We start from the raw sequence: 21,504 nt of genomic DNA, 5'->3' as shown, positions 1-21,504 counted from the left end.
TGATTTATTTTCTTGCATAGCAAATTTCTTTAAACTTTAAAACATGTAAGAAAACCTAAAAAGAACCCAACAAAAAAAAATCAATTCTTCCTTTCCTGGTCTTCCCTTACCCCAGCCTGGTCAAACAGTAGGAATATGCATGCCTACGTCACAGACCTGAACATCTCTCTGCAACTTAAGCATACAATCCTACTCTTAAATTTATTAGTGTAAAAATGGCACTAAAGATCTCAATATTTACTGTCAATTAAATCACTTCTACTTGGCTTTCCGGGTCAAAAAATCCCAACAAGGGACCGACAAAAAAAAAATAAAAAATCAAACTTCAGCTTTTTCTCTCTCTTGCATCACCATAAATAAAACACCTTGTTCTGTTGTTCAGTCCAAAGATGAGGGACCAGGTGTGACAGGTAATTTCAAATACATATGCGCAGCCATTACCTGCAGTAACAGGTAACTGGTTGGAAATAGCACTAATTAGCTCACTATACATACTGCAAAACGGGTATTTAAACTTCCTTTCTAACAAGGATAAGGTAGTAACATTTAATATTAAATCGTACCAAAGGAAAGACCTGTTGAGCAAGGAGATTAGATTTGATGTGGCTGCCTCTCAAGAACAAAACGTTACTGTTTGCCCAAGCCAACCGAGATTGCATGGGGTCAAAGGCAGGATTGCTCCCCTCTCCCGATACCATTAGCCATTCAGGACCATGAAGAAACATTACAAATTCAGCTTTTTATAGCGAAGAGCTGCTGTTGGCCTGTGGATACTGTAGTGCTATCCATTCTCATTACGTCTCTCCAAGTTGTACAGTCGCTCTCCTGCAATACCGGGCTACCAGGACTGCGCATGTTGCCAGTATGTTCCTAGTATCACTTACGAGGGCACCTCAGCATGTTCAATGAACCAGAAATTACCAACAGAATAAGTACAACGGCTTAAGCTTACCGACTGTGCTATCCCTTATAGTCTTATTTAATCATATATATAAATCTACATTCGGTTTTGATTTTCTGCTGCAGTCCATTTTCTGAACAATCACCTCTTCCTGAGCTGCTGGACAACCAGATATATCAAATCTTTCCACACTGTTTTGAGAAGGTATATTATTTACTTTAGCTTAAGAAAAAGTAACAGATTAATTACATTGCAAATGCATACTTGGAAAATTTAGATATACATTATCGTGGGGTTTATCTTTTTGCTTGCATGGTGTACGGTGACTCCTGGGGAATAGCAAGGCAGCTCCTCTGGCATCTTTGTAAGAGATCTCTGTAACACCATCACCAAATTAAAGTGCAGTCCAACAAGCTATAAAACTGTAAGACTCTATTTCTATACAAGACTCAGACGCTATCTCTGAATCTCAGACTAAAGAAAAAACATGAATGTTACTAGGCTTCCAGGACTATTAAACTATTTAAACAATATTTAAGATTATTTAAATGACTAGTCAGAGTTCAAGCCAAAACCATTAAGATACACATATTTTTATAATCTAGGGTTATAGATACACTCCAGTTGTCAGGCCAGTATTTAATTATCTCAACTGCCCTTTTTTTGTGTGTGTGTCTGGTAGAGAATGTACAGCTAATAAAATTAATGAGAGATTCTGCTACTTCCATTCTGTTGCTTTCAAAGCTCAAAAAAACTTAGACTGCTCTGACACTGAAAGTTGTCATGAAAATAAGTTCTTGTATTCACTCTTAATTACTCAAGTCAACATTTAAAAAAAGCCTAATACATATTATCAGCTATACCGCACCACAGTTGTGCACTGGTAGTGTACAGACATAAACACGACCCCTTGTCACAGGAATATCTAATTTATACACAATGACATGACAGACATGATTATCAGACAAGAAGTGCAAAATGGCATGCAACTAGTTGCTTTCAACTTCTATGCATTATCTTCCATTTCAACATGATTTTTATTAGGTGGCTCATAGTGTGGGCCAGCACCCCAGCTCACACTTACATTCTTTATACATTGAGTTTAATAAAATCTTTTGTATTTTCACATTCATAACATCTTTAATCTAATGATTACTCACATTTAAATTCAAAGTGGAAAATCCAAACTACAAGCATTCGTCGTATATGCATTCTTCAAGTTACACAAAGCCTACAAGCTATTCCACTCTTAAATATGCCTACTTCCAGGAGAAGGCTGCATAAGGTATATTTTTATTAGATTATTCACAGTAATAAAATCATATTGTGCATACAACAGCAGATCGCTCTCCTGCTGTGGTTGGGTAGCACCTGTTTTCAAATCATTTCTGAAATAGTTCTACTTGCTTAAGTCTCCAGCTTTGCTGAGCTTCAGCAGCAGTCCAGTTGGGCTCTCCAGCCTTAGACATACTGAAGCTGCCATCTTTGTATCACTTTATGGACAAAGCTCGCCACAGTTAGAAGTTCTAATCACAGAAAAAATATCCTAGAACACACATGCAGCCCGTGCCCGGGGCATGCTGGTGCTGAGGGGACGTCAATGGCATTTTTGGCTGATATGACAATGGGAGTATCTGGTCACCTCACCTTGGCCAGAGAGACGTGACGCAATGCGAGATGAACAGCGGACATCTCTGCCTTTGAAGATGACACAAAGGGCATCCAAACTAAACATTCAACTTGTGGAGATGCCAGATCCAGTTATACGTACAGATTCCTGTGTTCCTAAAATACACTTAATGCTGCAGAATTGTCACAATTACTTTCTCCTCCTACAATTTTAACTGGAAATGAATATCAATCAAATCTGCGAAGGGGAGAACTATCTGCAGAGATTTTTTTTTCAGATTTCTGAAGCTTCACCCTTAACAGGTAAGTGCCAGTGAATGATAGTGGTATCTCACAGTTGAAACACAGAACTCCGCTTGCGGTGAAGCGGAGTTTTTCCCCCCAGTGCTGCAGAAGGCTTGGAATGCACAAGTATTAGCAAGCTGAGAGTGACTGTAATGGCAGGAAGATAAAATGGGGGAGCACTGAACTGTGTGACAGCTTACAGACTCCCGAGCACGGATGGGCACTAATCTGCTGTGACCTTCCCTGGCTTTTACACACACGTGCAAATAATCATTTGGGTTGTTCACCTGTCCCGCTTAACTTTCTTCATTCCAAAGCAAGTTGGAAAGTTTGAAAAATACTAAGCGAACAATTTTTGAGCACTACTGCTGCAAGATGTTTACGTGCTTCTGGTGTTTTAAATGAGTTCCAACACCGCCTTGTCAAGTGCATCGCTTTAATACAGCAAATTTTTAAGATTCCTGTCCAGTAAAAGGCATCACATCCAAAATTTCGATCTTCGAAGCTCACTCTCAGCCTTCGCTGACATTTGTACACACCCACGTTGTCTAGTTTCGATTTCCCAGAATTCCATTTCTGCACCTACTCTGAAATGTCTCGGCCTTAACCACGTAAAGTGCATCAGTACTGATCTCCTGCACCTCCCTGGAATTCACAAGCAGGTCTTCTATCTCTCCCATCACAGGAGCTCATCCTTTACAACACGCTTCCCGTAAGAAGCATGTTCTTGTACGCCACAACTCGGTGGTTAGTGTGAGGTACCAAAAAAATTGACTCAATTTCCATCTTCTATTAGAGATTTTTCTCTAGCCCATTTTTCCCCACTTCCCTGCGGTTAATAACTGAGGTTGGGGATCTCCTCATTCCCTTCTGTTGAACCTGTTCTAATTCTGCGCAGTAAGCGTTCTCCGCCAGAGTATGCGCCTGTATGAGCCCACAGGTACCATGGGACACCTGGGTCCATGTGCGGGTGGAGGGGAGGGCTGGAAGGGGGTCCTGAGTTCCAGCTGCTGCTCCAGGGTAAAGTTTGCATCTTTGGCTGTCACTAGAAAAGTACCACAATTCGTTGCTCCCCTTCTTGAAAGGGAAGCCGACCAGGCAGTGAAAACTGTAACAGCAATCTGAAGCAGAAGAAAGCACATCTAACGCAGGTAAGGTGGTGGCAAGTCCTCAGGAAGATGCAGGATTTAAACCTGGCTGCCTCTCGCTAGTTTCCCACTGGCTCAGCCTAGCCACGTCCTCGCTCAGTGCAACAGTAACCAAGGTCTGCTTGGAGCTGCCTTCCCTCATCCCTTGCACACAGTCAAAATTCAGAATTCTGCATTGCCTCACTAAAGAGGGAGTCCTAACAGTCAGCAGCGGCAAATGCTCAGCAGTGTGGGGTCTGTATCCTTTAACGCTGCTCTTTTACTTAATAGCCTTGGGGTGGCTTAGAAATATTAATTTAAGAAGCCATAAATATTTTCAATCTTAAATTCTGTTTAGATGCTTGAGTTCAAATAAGTTGGTTTAATTGTGACATTTCCGATTCTGCTGGGCCTTTGGCCTTACACATACTTTATTTCTTGAATTGCAATTCAGATTTCACATACTATTAGCATTATATTCCACCAACGGCACACAACGATAATATATGAGTATATTCTCTGAATGGTAGGTAGACTGAAATGTTTCGGATAAAAGCCTTTCAGCAGAATCTACATAGGCCAGGCTTCTTTCAATATTACATGAAAGGTAAGAAAGGTGCCCGAATTTCTGATCTCTTCTTCCTTTAAAATAGCACAGAGGTGCCTTGTATTGTGCAGCATGCAACAACAACATCAAAAACTGACTTGAAAACAAAGTATTTCAGAATTGGATGTGAACATCAAATTAGGTATCAGCTCAAGGGAAGGACCCAGGCATCACTGTAGGTGACCATATCAGTTCAATAGTCAGCTATCAAAAAAAATATGGAAAAAACATATGAAGAAAGGTGTAGAAGATAATGATTTTTCACTTTAACAGTGGAGCTACAGCAAAAGCATACTAACCAGTTAAAAGGTAGAGAGAAAGTAGGCTAAAAGTCTGCTGACCTTGTGTTAAAACTAGAGCTAGAAAATAATGGAGTTAAGGTGTGTAATGCCTTCTCCACACATGGTGATTACACTGTGAAACACATTATCAACAAGGGCAGTTCATGTCCAGGCGCTTAAAAAACACTCTGAAAAAGCTCAAGCATTTTTTTTTTTAAATGGCTAAATGGCTAACAGCAATAATTGAAGTAAATTTGGATAGCTTGATTTTTTTTGCAAAGGACAACAAAGCCAATGAGTCAAGATTCACACCAATCCCTAATGACCGGGAGTGGAGAGAGAAAGCCCCTGTGGTTGGGACAAATGATTTTCCAGGCGGGTTGCAGGCATTTTATTTCTCTCCTGAGAGTACCAACCACTCTTCCCAATGCCAAGCACAAAACCTGTCTCTTTTTATGTTGCTGTCAGGTATTACTTCAAGGAGCCCCATCAGAAACAGCAGAAGTGCCTGCTGACTTGTATCCTTCCCCTTGCAGAATTCAGAATTGACACTATTTCCTGTTCTAACAATCCCACTTACTCCTAACCTTTCTACACGTAATCTTCTGGTGTGCGTAAAACAAAGAAAATGACCAGGGAAAGTAATTTCTCAAAAGCAATGCTGTGAAGCTGCACTAGACATGATTCACTCTGGCTGCAGCAAAGCTCTGAATTCACAATTTCAGATTTGATAATTAAAATCCTGTCTTGCGCAAATATTTCTACCTTAATATTATTAAGTTTTCATACACTCAGAGAGCAACAGAGGTGGATCTACCTAAAAGGTGAGGGATGCCACATGGGGAAGTCCTCTGAAACTTCCCTAGAAGTGACTGGGAACACTTCTCCAGCAAAGCTTTTCAGCCTAACTAGTCCAAGCAACTGGGTAGCAGAAAATCACAAATAATGTATAATAAAAAACATGCACAGACTGATAGATGTCAACATTACCAGTATGCAAAAAATTAAACTGAAACAAATTAAGAACTCCAAACATTAAATTCAGATTGTTTATTGTAAACAGGATAACTCTAGCACTCTGTCATACTGGCTGTGTCACATGCACCCAATTCCACATCAACTGCTTAAAATAGCACTTGCAAAAATTACAGTTATGTAATAATAATTTATGGTTTCTTACATAAACTAATTAACAAGCACTAAAATTGAATTACAGTGTATTCTAGGTAGGTTTTTATTGCTTGTAGACACTGCAGCTTTGGATCCATTAAAATGAACCCATTAGTATGCCTGAGTTTATCAAAATTTACTGCTGTATCAAACTCAGAAACTGTAAAATGCTGGAGAACACTTAAAAGCAATTGAGAGTTGCTGGAAAACTACATGGGTTTCCACATCCAGTCACAGAACTTTGAAATTCTGCATTTTTTTCCCCCTGGAAACATAATTTGTGAGCTTGTGCTAAATACACATCTGCTCCAATTTATTTATATAATTTGTTAAAATTAGAGTTGATAGTACTTCCATGAATATATATATATATATATATTTTTTACACATGGTAGAAGCCATTTTATTTTGTTTACCATAAGAGTGGTATGTTTAAATACTAAATTCCAAAAAAATATATTTTTATAATATGTTGTCAAAACTTTTAATATATATAATACAAATACTTCGACTAAAGAAAAAACTATAAACAAAAGCAAAATGCAAGAGGGTAAAAAGCCTATTTTATGTGAAGGATCCATGAAAAACTGTTTTTGCTTATACTATGTTTAATTTTTTTCCTCCTCAGGCTACAAAAATGCCAGTGGCGTTCCTTAGGTTACATCACAGACTATCATCAAATTTAATAAAAAGATGTTGAAACACGTCCTGTTAAATATAGTTTTTAAATACACTGTATTTATTCAATTAGAAGAGACTCTCAGATAAACACAACTTAAGGCCCTTACCCTGTCAAGCATTCATTTAATTTGGCTTCAGAGCCAGCGTAAGAGAGAATGTTGATTCAACGACACGGACGGCTCTGTCGAATACACCAGGATTCTGACGTATGACAAGCAACATGTCACATCAGGGCCTTAGTTTCAGCTTCCTTTAATAAGAAGCAAACTCTCAGAAACCCCTGATGAGCAGATTTTTTTATCTTCAGTGCTTTGCATATTCTATCCTGTCTGAAAATTTACAATCAATTTCATCCATTAAACAGGTAGGAGAACTTAGTAAGATGCTCCCTTACCTCCTCCTATTTGGGGGCTGTCCCAACAAGAAAGTAGTCAGTAAACTTGGTGAAGATTAAACACCTTATATTGTTTTACCATTTTCCTGAATTATGGAATATATATACACACACACATAGTATTTCAGCATAATTCTTGAGCCTTCTGGGTTTTGCGCAGCCTTCTTGAAAGAAGCAGGAAGAAGCGTTTTGTGATGTAACCTGAAGCACACCCTGTGCTACAGCAATACTGCTAACCCAGTCCCAAAAGCCTTCCTGAGGGACAAGAAGGACCCACACAGATGTACTGGAACAATGATGTATCTGATTCATTACAGGGCCCGTATTTGATGCTCACCTGTTCTTGAGTCAAGAACTAATGCATGCTAAAAGTTATTTGCACTAGTAAGTACTTTGCTGGACTGAGACCTAACGTAACAAATGAGACAAAACAGACTGAGTTCTCCATCAGTACATGTGCAACTGAAAACAAAAAATGACACCAAATAAAGTTATTTTATATACCAAATGGAAACAATTCACAGTAACACTGAAAAACTGAACAGTATGTTGACAGTATCAAGAGACTGGGACTTTTGATAACAAAAATAAGATGCGCTATTGAAGTGTTTCCAGCATTTTACTAGTTTTAATATAAAATGTCCCCAAATTTGTATAGAAAGATTAAAATCATGCCCATATCTTCAATTGTTCTCATTAAGACAATTCTCTCACTACTGTACTGTAAATTTTTTTTTTTCTTCTTTCTCCCCACTGGTCTTCATAAAACTTAAATAGAAAATATGTTCGTTGCATTAAGGATCCATTTAAAAAGTATCATTCAACATGTCACTTCAAAAAAATGTGAAAGTCTCTATTTTTAGGAAAAGTTGTTGACCCCATCCCAAAAAGGACCTACTTTTCTCATCCCCTCCATCCCCCAATAAGATTATTATGGGGATACTAAATGGTGTTTTTCAGGAATAACAAGGATATTTCAAGCAATTTTCTTTGCTCTGGAAGGGTTATTTTATCAAAATGAAAATTCAAAGGGATATACTATTTAAAAATATACTGCATCTACAAGTTTTTTTATTATTATTGTTTCCGTTGATTTTGGTTTTCAACAGGTTGCCTGTAATATAAATGACACATGACCACAACTGATTTTTATGTACTCTCTATCCCTAACACACAGCTAATGTCAAATGAACCAAGAAGGAATTCGGGACTTTCATAACGGACAGAACCATTTTTCCTACTGATCTTTAATAATTTTGTTCATCATGAAGTCCCCTGAAACCATGTCAGTACTGATCATTTGCATTTCTTCATCCAGTGGGGCTCTTCACAGTTTTGCAGCCATGAAATTGATATGTGGTTTCACCAGTGGGAAGAGTGGCAGACTGCGCTTGAATTCTGTCATATTTTCAATCACATTTGGCTGCAAAGAAGCGTATGCAAGAAAAAGTCTGCTCAATATCTTTAATCAGAAAAGCAAGAAATTCCTCGCTCTTCATTTTAACTTGCTACAGCTACATATAACCACATCTATCTTTTCTACAATATCAGTGATTCACATTTCATTATTACAGGGTCCCCCAAAATACAGTGTTATTTCTTGTGAAATAAATGGTTTCATATTTACTCTAGATAATCGAAAACAATAGCTCTAATGCAGTAATTGCATTACTAATAATGGCAGGAACTTCAGTAAATGCAGAGCTTGTCTTTTCATTTACAAATTCTACTTCAGGACATCCCACCTATCTTTTGAATATCAGAGGTAAGATCACAAAAACAACAGCAATTCAATGAGCTATTATGTTTAGTTGCAGTAGCAAAGTAACTTTTTAATATTTCAGTCATAATGGCCAATATATCCACATATAATTCAGAGAAATTTCCACCCATAGCGATTATTTAACTCTATAAGGACTGAATAAGATCACAGATCTACTGCTGCATTGTGAAAAGTTAATTATCTGTTATGAGAAACATTACCATCCTTCTTCAAGAAAATTCATTTAAGGTCCAGTACGGGCCCAGTGCTATCCTATCTTACCACACCGAGAGATCTATAACACTTGTATTCATACTTGTATGAACAGAATTTGTCAAGTTGCTTCTTCCAGAGGTTACACATTGACAGGAATGTGCATTAGTATTTTAGGCTTTATGATAATGACCAGAGAGTTGGTTTTGTTGGTGGTGGTTTGGGGCTGAGGTTATTTTGGTTTCTTTCTTTTTAAAAAAGCAAAGATGATAAATTGGTTGATGCGTATGCATCTTTCTCTTGGCACTTGATAAATACGATTATATACAATCAGTATTTTCAGACAATCATGATCTGTACTTTACTCCATAGTGTAGATACTCAGTAGAGTTTACTACTACGGTTAGCTTTCTTTTCAATGGAACAGAAGGAACAAAGGTAACAGGACAGACTGTTAAAAAGAAAAAAAAAATCAGGAAAAATCCCTGTTGTTAGAGAGGATGACAATACATGTAGAAAAGAGCTGAAACGTCAGCTTCGCAATGGCCTGAATTTCAGGAAGTTTGTTTCTCCCTATAAACTTACATTTAATGATACTACACCTCCATGTTAAGAACACTGCCTGGGATTTTTTGTGTGGTGTTTCTTTTTACCTGTGGTAGTGGTGGTGCTGGTGCCAGGTTCACATCGTTTTGGCATGGAAATTCTCCAACAACGGGGCCTATTTAACATCATCAAAATTAATTCAGGACCATAATTTAATCAGTACCTTTTACATAATAAACTGTTTTCTCTTATAAGACAGGTATCTATATAAAACGCGGGTTATTAATGTTAAAGTATCTCTAAATATGATTTGCTGAATATTTTGCTTTTGTACTCCATGGCTGTCTTTAGAAATACAAAGAGCTTAATCCATGATTTGTCTTGAGACATGTGCTGTGGCAGTGGCTTTTATTCATTTTACTTACACATAAAGAGAATGTAGAACTAAAAATGGCTGATCTACTGATCAATAAATACTTAAAACTGTTTTCCAGTGCAAATTATGAGAACAGTAGTAAATGCCAGTGGTATATGCAACAAGAGCATATCTTTTAGTAAGGACATACCTATGGAGGTGTGAAGGTTACTCCATGTACCAAAATGCTGGATAGCAACCCTGAGTCTTCCTTGCCTGTCCCCATGCATGCCCTACTCCAGTCCCCTTAAAACTTCTTCCTGCATCCAATTCACTTGTCCATAAGAACTTCTAGTCTTAAATTCCTGAAACCTCCCGTCTAGCTCTGTACTCAAATTTCAACCCTAACCTTCACCCTGGGAGTTCAAGTGTTTCCCCCTCCTAAAATCCCAGATCTCTACTGCTTCCATTTCTTTTCCACTCTCAGAGAAAATGGTGTGTGTGCCTCCAGAAGGAAGGGCTCTCTCTGGGAAGCTTTTTAGCCTTCCTCCTCTCTAGAGGATGGGCACCTGCACTTGGAATAATGCTCATTTAGGCTCATGGGAAATGCACTGAAGTCCCAAGTTCTCTTTCATGGTGGAAGAGAGACCACATGCCAGATTAAATGGGAGTATGTGGAGAGAATACCTTGCTGTAATCTCTGTAACAGAACCCCTGTCTCCCATGCTCACCCTTGTCTTGGGAAGATACCATTCCAAGCAAATAATAAACCATTCTGGCAATGTAGTTAGTGCATTTTAAAAAGTTCTCTCTACATAGGAAAAGCATTAGAGCTATTTCTATTTAGCAATGATTACTTATGAAAACTGGGAAGATGCTTTGAAGCAAGTCTTCCTTACTCAGCTGCAGAGTTACAATTTCCACAGTACCATAAAAAACAATCATTCTGAGAATGGAAGAAGTTTCATGACAGGCACACAGCTATCTGCTTCCTTCTGTTCTGCAGACAAGCCTTTAATATTATTGATTTTGCAACCAGTTACATTTTGGAATTCAAGTCCAGTATAAACTGGTGAAAAATCCGCACAAAACAACACAGAAGCTTTCCCTCTCGGTTTACTGATAGTAACCAGAAACACTTTTAAACTTTTGCTTCTTGAATTCTAAAATGGAACACCGCAGTTTACAATGCACAGCTAACCTAGATTATTTAAAAATAAAACCTAAATAAACTTTGACTTTCTAAAGTTTAAATATAATGTTTGACATTCCCAGAGGGTAGGTTTTTTGTTTGTGGTTTGTTTGTGGGGTTTTTTTGTGGTTTGTGGGTTTGGGTTTTTTTTCCCCCTTTGAGAGCGCTTAAATGAAATTGTGGACATTCATTGCTTCTCAGAAAAAAAAAACCCGAACAAAAAAAAAGCAACCCAAAACCCAAACAACCCTCATTGTACTGATAACTGCAAATCCTAATTTTGTTTTCCCCTGTAGGACTATTATAGTTTTATGTTTGTTTTTAAATATCCTGTTGGAAAAGGAAGTGCTATTTTAAGATATATTGGTTTAATATCAGTATACTTCAGAATGGCTGAAGAACTTGGCCACAGACATCAATCAGAAAATTTGAAGCACCTGTGTGAAGGAAACCTATAAAAAGAAATACTTTTTCCTCTGAAATCACCAGAGCTGATTTTTTCTTATAGTGCATTTGTATCATGTAACATGGCTGTCTTTAACTATGGCTGGCTAGAACAGGAATTGATTAAGTACTATATTCAGCACAATACTTACAGGAATCCATTTCCCTTGCAAGGACGTGTACTGATACCTTGTGTCTTCTGGGAGCATCTATTGCCAACAGCACCTACGGTAAAAAACATTAAGTCCTTCAGGTGTGGGAAGTATCACTCAGACGTAAAACAGTAAAAGAATGAGAGCATTTAATTTTTAATTTAAGCTTTAAAATGAGGGATGAATTTTGGAATGTCTCTTCAAATATTATTATGGGTCATCATCCCTACAGTACTTTGAATCATTTTACAATCAAGTTAAGAAATTCATGTACTGTTCGGGACTCAGAAAAACTCGAAATAACAGGAATCCAGTCATTAACTATCACATTAGGAACGCAACCTAAAATCTCTGCAGAATTTTCAATCCCTGGCAGCCTTCTGGAAGCACACTGCCCTGAACACAATTATTAAACTCAGCTGGACTAACTCGCCAATCTAGCCAGTTATTTCTGCTCTGGCACACTGGATAATCACATATTGAGCATTCGTGTAAGCAAAATAGTATAGATTCCTACAAAAAGAGAATGTGGATACTTGTTTAAGTTATCATTTATTAAACAACATCTGCCAAAATTCCATTTACTAAGTTTGTACTTGCTGCATATCTTCACCCATGCTATCATACTATTAAAAAAAAAACAAAACACAACAAACCAGCAAACCCCAAAACAAAGACGCTAGTGTTCACTGTGCCATGTAAGTAATCACCGGTTTTAAGCATTAAGACTGTATCACATAAAAATAGATGGTAGTGTAAAAATGACCTTGGACAGTGAAAAGAATAACATGGAGTACAACAGAGAAACCATTTTGAAAGATATTAGGCCCCAACAAGAGAGAAAAAAAGAACATATACATACACACATACCCATGCCTCTCCATGGGCAGAAATTTTTCCATCCAATAATAAGTTCCAAAGACATGTATCTACCTTATTTTTCAAAGTACTCCTTGACATTTTAGCTGCTCCATAAGTAATAAAACAATATGTACACTTTGCAATATAGTGAATTATCACTGCCTATGAAATCTGTTACAAAACAGAAAGAATGAGGCCACATTTTGGGGGGGGGGGGGTGGCGGGAACAGGAGGGGGACCGACGAGGGATGAACAGGATGGCGGGGACGGAGACGGCATGGGACGGGGGGACAGACACAGACAGGGGGACGAGACGATGACGCGACCCCTAGTATTTCAATTGCTTATATTAGCTATCTATCTAGCAACTTCATGCTGAGTTGCAATATACAATTATTGCATTGTTATGCTGTTCCTTTGTTCTGCCTAACTATGAGAGGAAGAAGTGTTGATTTACAGTGAACAAAGCCTTAAAGATATCTGTTTCATTCACAATTCACGCACACACAAAGTAAGCCAAATCATTTACTGGTTGAAGAAAAAAAAAAAAAGAACAAATTTGCAATTTTGGCCAAGCTTGGTCATAAAGCAGCACATTTTTTATTCAGAAAGAAAGGATTAATGAGACAAGAGGAGAATAAGAGCTGGTAAGAAAAAAAAAAACAAAACAAAACACCAACCAAAAACCAAACCAAAACAAAACCCAATCCTCCACAATTTTTACAGTATGCTAGTTGCCATTAAAGTAAGTAAGAATCAGGAAACACAATTATTATTAAGACATCTGCATCAATCATACCATCTACCTAAACCAGGCATAAGTATATAATTTATTATAAGTATTTGCATATAATTATATGCAGTTTTATCTACATCTCTTTCCAACTATGATTTTAACTACATGACTAACTTACCTTGTAGAACTGTATAATATCATCCTTGGTCAGGGTCTTTAGATAAGCCACTTCAATGTTATCTGCACAACAATAGTAAAAATTAGAAGTAGTCTGCAAATCATAGCTAGTTATTAGCACACTACTTATTCGAAGTATTTTTCCTTCAAATTCAAATGTTGTAATTGACTGCAAATGATATGCTTTTCATTCTTAACTTTTCAAGCCAATACTTGCATCACTAAAAGTGTCATTGGAAGCCTGGCAGAAAATTATACTTCACTAAGTCCATGTGATTGGACTTACTGGAAAAAAAAAAATCATGTTTGAAGAATACTGATAATACTGATTGCACTGAATGCTATTCAGTAGCTAAAAAAGATATGCCTGCTTCTGTATATAATCTTCAAATCAATGTTACATACTTCTAATGCAGACTGATTATAGATGGCTTTTATGCACAGTTCAGAAACAGGATGGTAGGATGTACCCCGGCAGGATGTACTTTTAAATAAATGTAAGGAATGGTGCCTACATCATGCCTGTTAAGGAATAATCCCCTTTAAGATATCTGGGGAGCAATGAGTCTCAGGAGCTACATCATTTCATAGAAATTAAATTGTAATGAACTAATCAGGTAATATCATTGCTGCATAAGCAGGAATGTTTTCTGTAGCAGGCATGCTTGCTTTTCTTAGGGTTTGCAGGAAGATCACAAAAGAGATGTGTGCAAGAGAACAAATATGCAGCTAACCAGTCTGTGAGGCAGGTTCAAGTAACTAATATGAAGTTCTCTATGGAGGAAATGAAAAAAAAAACCCACCACCCCCACCACCCCCCAAAAAAACCCAAACAACCCCCAAAAACCAACCAACAAAAAAAGCAGCCACAAAAAAAAAAAAAAACAACAAAAAACCAACCAACAAAAAAACACCCCAAACACCCCCCCAAAACAGAACCCACACAGTTTGGAAAATCAGATGAAATTTGGGAGAAAATTTTTAAATTAAGTAAGACGTTAAAAGTAATAATAATAAAAATGCAAAAATATGAAGAAAAAACCCTTTCACTTCTTAAGGCTGGAATATGAATTCCTGATTTTGACAATTCTAGTTATATTAGAATCATTAATGAAATAAAATTACTAGTGGGTAGAGGGGAGTTAAAAGTCAAGGGAAGTAATAAGTTGAGTGGGATTTAGATATGAAAGATATGGCTACAGCTAGCAGTAAGAAATTCCAGAGAGATAATATAGATCCAGGTATGGTAAAACCAAAAACACTTAAGGCAGAGAGAAATTAAACTGTTTCATCAGACACAAGAAACAGTACTTGAGGGGATAAGCTTCCACGCCACTCCTTATACTCAGGCACGAGGCCTTGTCAGTAGCTCTCGTTCTCTCAAGACCAAGCTAGGTGACAATTCAAAATTCTTCATTATTAAAACTGTTCAGTTAGTCATTGTCGACCAAAAAGGCTGTACTTGCTGTTGTGGAAGGCCAGTACTGTGCATGTAAAGCAGAAGAGAAGTCACAGAATACAGAGTGCGTTTCATGTAGGAAGCATATTAGCATGAAACATGGAAAATCATAGCTGTGAATAGAGTTGAGACATGAAAATGTGAGGAAAAGCTGTCTGTACCTGAAGCTGGTTTTTGTTGTTTTTTTTTCAAATGTTAGAAACAGTATTACTAATATACCTCAGTGTTTTGGATTAAAAATTTTCAAACTATGATGAAAAAGGGAAAAATACAACCTAACTACTATGTGGGATCAAAATGTAAACGACTGTCCGTTCATTTTCAGTAATAACACTAGAAGCTGGATGTCAATTGGTCTTCTACAAGCTTATAAAATCTTCAAACGTATAATGGATGAAAAACAAAACAAAACAAAACAAATTAATGTTTCTTCAAGCCTACTTTAACCTGAGACATGTCACACGTTAGTTAAGATACCTGCTGTTGCCTCTGCCATCGCTCCCTCAAAGCAGCTGCACAATGGGAGGACAAATAGGGTTCATACGAATGTGTGCACGGTCAGGAATGTCAAAGCGTATTTGAATGCATCTCAGTCAAGTATCAGGCACATATGTAATACAGACGTCTGAACATCACAGGAAGAAATCTGAGCTTACGCAACACCAACATTTGCATTCAAACCACTTCCAATCCTTGACCTACTCTATGTCTCACTGAGCCTTAAGGGAAAGAACGGAAGGGCAGCGAAGCGTTAGCCAACCCTCATCGTATGGTGAACATCAGGGAACACACGTTTATCCTCTATCACTAATGGCTCCCACAGCAGTGAGAGCACAGGCTCCGCTAATGAGAAATTCTAATTTGTCTTACCTCTGTCAAAGTTATACTGCTGGGAAATTATTTCTCCCCAGTATTTAGCACATTCTGCAGACAGCTTCTTTGGTTTGTCTAGACGACGAATTGCTAAAGCTTGGATATGTTTTTGGAAGGCCTCTTCTGTCATGTCTTCTATGCATTTCTCCATAGTTTTTAAGAACGCTTCAACTCTGCTTTCTAAATAGTGTGGTGGCTTTTCAGATTGGATAATAAATCGCAGTCCTTGTATGCCATTTGCCCGACGTGGACCACTGAACACAATGTAACCTTGGCAAAACAAGAATAGTCACAAATTAAAATCCCTTGTTCCAGCATTGAGTTTTCCAAACCTGGCATGTTTAACAGGAATGCAATTTTATGCTAAGTTTAACTCTGTATTATAAATTAAATAATGCAGGTTTTCACAATATGCCACTGTATTTTTTTAAAACGTCATTATTTCACTGAGGTAAGTATCAGCTCAGGGGAGGGGCGAGGAGGAGATGAGGCAGACCAAGACAGAACAAAAGGAATTCTGTCATCAGGATTAGGTAACCAGAAATTAAGCTGTACTCTAGTGCTTCATTAGACTCAACACTAGGAATTTATTATTATTTTTTCATAACGTCTCATCTGAATTCTCTTTGCTGCAACGTAAGACCACTATTTCTCATCAATTGGTCACAAAGAAAATATTATTCCCTTTTTGTTGCAGCTTTTGCTTATCTGAACACCCAAGCCTTTTAATAACAGATCTGTCACACTTCAGTCTTTTAAATCCTGTTTTATAGCTCCCTAATCCTTCCTTGATGCTCACTGAAATACCGTATCCAGTTTTGACAACTCCTTTCCTGAACAATATAGGAGTATTACTGTGTGCACATCTTGGAAGCTCTCATTTATATATCCCAGCCTTTTACACAGCAACATGACACTGTTGGTTTATGTTCTACTCTGATCCACTGTAACCTGTAGATTGTTTTCTACATAACTGCTACCTAGCCAGTTGCTTCCTAGCTTGTATCTGTGCCGTTGGTTATTCCTGCCAAACTGTTCCTACCAAACCACATCTTCTGTTCACTCAAGTCACGTTTCCTAAATGTCAAACGAACTTTGAATTCTATCTTCCCACACACTTGCAGCATCTCCCAGCTTAGTATTATCTGAAGATTTAATAAGTACATTCACTCTTCCATCGTCCAGAGTTTTTATGAAAATGCTGAATAGCACTGGATCACAACAGAGCTCTGTAACGTAATTTTTCTTATGAACTATCCTTATCTATTCCCCAGTCACGAATTTCCAAACAGTCTTGCATCAAAATGTGTAGCACTTTTACACTAGGCGCTATCTCTAGCCTGTTTGAGAATGTTACACGCCTTTCATACTATCTAGAATAGAGATATGACATCACCACTTCCATCCATACAGCCAAACTCTGCTTCTATTAAAAAAAAAAAAAAAAAAAAGAGGTTAGTCTGACCTGAGTTTGGCCAGTAATAGTCTCTCAGTTATCTTCTATAAATTTAGGACTGGTCTGATAACTTATTCTGTATTTTCCAGGAATCAGAATTAAGCTAACCGATCTGTAATTTCCCTGCTCTTCTCTTCCATTTTTTAAGTAAACCTATAGCATTTACCCATGTCCATTTTTCCAGTACCTCATCTATCGTCCACAAATTCTCAGTTATAAGATTTCTAATTCCAGGATTTTATAATTTTGCGGGTTTTTTAAAAATGTAATTTAAAAAAAATGTAATGAAAGAGTTCATCATGCTTGAACTCTTTAAAAGTTTCTAATTTGCCTGAACAACCTTTAATCTGTTATTTTCCTGTTCAAACATAAGCCTTGGACTTTGATCACTGGTATTTATTTTTGAAATCATCTCGTCACAGTTGATATTTCAAGTGAGAACTTACAAAGCCATGTTTTTTCTACCATTGACAACTTTTCTCTTCCTCTTTCTCATTCAATAAATACTTCAGCTGACGAGTTCTTGTTACTACTTTTACTGTTTAGCAAACTACTAACTTCTGAATTTCTTTTCCTGTAGCTTTATCAGAGATTCCATGAAGTTTATTGAATTTTGCTGGTATTTCTAGTGTCTTCCCTCCTAAGTCTTGTAAACTCTATCAATTGACAGTTACGCTGTGCTGGACACACTCACACCGTTCTTCCTCACTAGCTCCCCGCCTCCTCTTTAGCTGTTATCTCCAACTTCAGTACGAAACCTGCCAGCAGCAGATTCCAAAAACTTGCTAAATAACCTGGGTCCCTCCCTATTTTCAACAGATACCTGGATAGTTAAAATCCCTACAATCAATATGGTATGGCTGATTCTGCTCGTTGCTCACAAAAAGCCTAACCTTGCCTGATCTCCCTGGTAGTTCATAGTCACCACGCTGAGACATTCCCCTGCCGCTCACCTTTGGAAAAACTGTACTCCTCATCAGTACCTCAGTCATGCAAACTGTCATGCAAAGTCTGTCTCTCCTCGTCCTGTTTGGAATAACCTTCCAGTTCTTAGTCTTACTGGTTCAAGTAACTATTATTTGTACTTATTGGTGAACAGCTGTATGCTTAAAAAGCCTGAACTGTATTTAGCATGGCAGCTTACCATGACCCTTACAGCAGTATACCTAAGCTAGGGCTTGGGAATCATCAAGTGCACCTGGAAGTACGATCACAAGCAGAAGAGAGTGAGCTACTACTACTGATTCTTTAAGAAGATCTAAAAGTCAGGAAACCGATCTCATCTCCTTTTGGCAAAAATCTGAGAGATGAAATTTTCTGTGCAGCACTCAAACTTTTTTTTAAAGCAGAGCTGGTTCCAGATATTTCAGACTTATCTTAAAATTTATGCTTGCTTATTCTCAATTTAGAGTATGTGCACAGTAACATTCCTTTGAGTCATCAGCAGTTAAAGTGATTTACATTTACCAAGTGCCCTTTAAGTGGCATTCACTAAGCAGGGAAAGAACACCTCATCGTGTCTCATGTAAGTGTATGAGTATGCACGCATGTGTGTATACAGACACATAATCACTATGGGAAAACTTACCTAATTGTTCCTTGGTGCGCAAAGTATTGAAGCATGGTTCTGAGATAATTTGGCAAAAGAGCTCCAAAAACATATTCTCAGAAGTGCTCTGCATGTCTGTCTGGTAATATATTTCAATGCCACAATTGTTATGAACTTCATTTCTCTGTTGATATACAAACCAACCTCCTAAAACACAAAGTTAAAACATTTAAGTTTGTAAAAATGTACATTCTTATTGTCCACAATTAAAAAGATAATGGTCTATCACTTGTGGAATGGAATTATAATAAATGGTTCAGGACTGTTAAAGCAGAATTTCCACTAACAGCATACTTTTCATGAAACAAGTAAAGAAAAGATTATTTTAACACATCAAAATGTCATAGCTTGAGCATATCAGCAAGTAAATTGAAACTGGCTGTTTCTCCTCCAGAAAATATTTTTGGAACTGGAGTGGAATTCTGCATTGCCTCTACTGTGTAAATAGTTTCTAAAGACAATTTGTCAGAAACATTTATGAACATTAAAAATAATTCAGCATTTAATACCAACAGCTTCTTTGGTATATGGTAGTTTCCACAGGCTGATGATCAGATATGGGCTTTGGCTGTACGGCTACGTATGTCATCATTCCTGTGTAACTCCCAGTAATTCCTTGAACCTCCTTTCTTTTATATAAGACTTTTTTTGCACAATAGAAGTAAAATCATATACAACACTACAAGACCAAAAGATTTTCTATTAGAAAAAAAACCCCAAAGTTACTTGCCTTACAAGCTTTTGTTTTTCTCAAAAAGCAAGAGTCATTTAGGACAATCCTTCACTGAACGGCCAATTAATACTCAAAAGTGCTCAATAAATGGTGCTTATTCAAATGTGTGTACTTTGTGAGGCAGAGTGTGGGACAGGGCTCTTATTTCATAAATCATACTGAGCGAATAGGAATTGAATCATAGAATGCTTTGGGTTGGAAGGCACCTTAAAGGTTATCTAGTTCCAACCCCAAGAAGTCCCAATTTACATATACAGACTAAAAATGAAATTAAATTCATTTTGAAGTATCCCAGAAAGATGATATATTAGTGTATAATTTTATTAACGAAACCACACCCTAATTATATTTTTAAAGTTTAAAATAATTTCAAGTAAGTCATGTTTTGAAACAAACTCCCAGCAACAGAATAATATTAATTTTAAAATGCCATTGGCAAACAGAGAATCTCAATTTAGTATGTGTTAAAAATTGTAAATAAATCATTTGACTTACTGTCAGGAAGTTGCACTTCTCTGTATCTCACTAGCTGACTGGGGAGGAGCGGCTTTGTATGAGCGTGCTCAATGAGCGTGTCCTCAACCATCTGCATAATTCCTAATGCAGCCTGCAAGAGACAACAGAAGAGATTTTTAATGATTATTAGTTATTCTGTACCTAACAGCAGGGTACAGCTTTCCAATTATTGATGGTGACATGAGAGAAAAAAGTAAAAAAAAAAAAAAAAAAAAAAAGTAGGGATATTGTAATGTAATAAAAATACAGCATAAGTTAAGTAGATGAGAGGAAGTGGGGGCTTGGGGGGTGAGTAATTTGTGTTTTTAAATTATTTTTATATGTTTAAAAATTTATTATTTATCTTGTTTACATGCTTAACTACTGCTCCTCCCCAATGCTGTTGAAATTACAGTTCAATGGGCTTTTTTTTTTTTTCCTCCTTTCCCTTCACCACTTCGATATGCTCATCTTTCAAAGTTTGAAAACGAGACACCTACAATGCATGTCTGCAAAGCGAATGATGCCTCATCAGATGGAATTTTAAGAAAACAAATTAATGGTTAACTTCAAACATTAATTCTATTGACTTACTGGTAGTGTTAGGACTCACTGCCCAGAAGCTTTCTCTTATTTGATGGATTAAAATAACTATATTTAAAAAAGCATAAGTAGTGAAAAAGTTTTTTAAATCATTTGTTTGATTTCAAGGATTTAACTTCAAAAGCTTTACGTGTTAAGGGTTATGTGTTCTTGTAGCTTGCCTACTGGAAATGACAGTAACTTGCTACACAGCAGTTTTGGCTGAAAGCCAAAATCTCTTAGTCTGCACTGCGACAAACACACCACACGAGTGATCTTATCAAAAACATGCAAAACTTAATTAATTAATAACCCCCCCCAACACCTCCACCCAATCTCAAAGACAGAAAGACTGAGGTCTAACAAAACACAGTTTGAAAGTTCAGAGAAAAATACTACACATTCTTCCAATCAAATAAATATTCTGTTTTGACACAGTGACCAGACAACTGTTCAGACAGATGTTCTGAACAGGATGAGTTTACTATTCATCTGCTTGCAGCAAATAAATAAAAGGAACAGTCAAAAAACAAATATTAGAATTGAATTAATTCAAGAAGCAAAGGGAATTTTTAGCGGCTATATAGGCCTAATTTTTCAAAAAGTACATATTCACTAACTTGTTCAGTATTGAAAGGTGTCACAAGAGTATGTAAATTTTGATTTAATTTTAGTTGGAAAAACTTCTTAGATCCAGGCTAAAATTTCTGAGCTTTGTCAGCGATGATCACATCACGGGCACTGAAGGATAGAGAATTTTTCCTACCCACATCTATTCAGGGAG

General features: G+C 37.2%; 1 protein-coding gene across 4 annotated transcripts in view; it reads right to left on the bottom strand.

The window, feature by feature from the left end:
• Nucleotides 1-5,865: 5,865 nt before the first annotated feature.
• Nucleotides 5,866-21,504, bottom strand: part of IDE (insulin degrading enzyme) — a 74,049-nt gene continuing 58,410 nt past the window's right edge. For all 4 annotated transcript variants that reach the window (XM_064463838.1, XM_064463835.1, XM_064463836.1 and 1 more), the window contains exons 19-25: nucleotides 20,139-20,250; nucleotides 18,890-19,057; nucleotides 15,843-16,115; nucleotides 13,515-13,576; nucleotides 11,740-11,812; nucleotides 9,704-9,771; nucleotides 5,866-8,498 (exon numbers count right to left, since the gene is read on the bottom strand). In XM_064463838.1, the coding sequence (XP_064319908.1) occupies nucleotides 8,403-8,498; nucleotides 9,704-9,771; nucleotides 11,740-11,812; nucleotides 13,515-13,576; nucleotides 15,843-16,115; nucleotides 18,890-19,057; nucleotides 20,139-20,250 (852 nt within the window). In that variant the 3' untranslated portion in view covers nucleotides 5,866-8,402. The remainder of the gene's footprint in view (nucleotides 8,499-9,703; nucleotides 9,772-11,739; nucleotides 11,813-13,514; nucleotides 13,577-15,842; nucleotides 16,116-18,889; nucleotides 19,058-20,138; nucleotides 20,251-21,504) is intronic.

The sequence above is a fragment of the Phalacrocorax carbo genome, chromosome 12 (assembly GCF_963921805.1).
Source record: "Phalacrocorax carbo chromosome 12, bPhaCar2.1, whole genome shotgun sequence".
In the NCBI taxonomy this organism is placed as follows: domain Eukaryota; kingdom Metazoa; phylum Chordata; class Aves; order Suliformes; family Phalacrocoracidae; genus Phalacrocorax; species Phalacrocorax carbo.
This window is presented reverse-complemented; position numbering and strand designations above follow the sequence as displayed.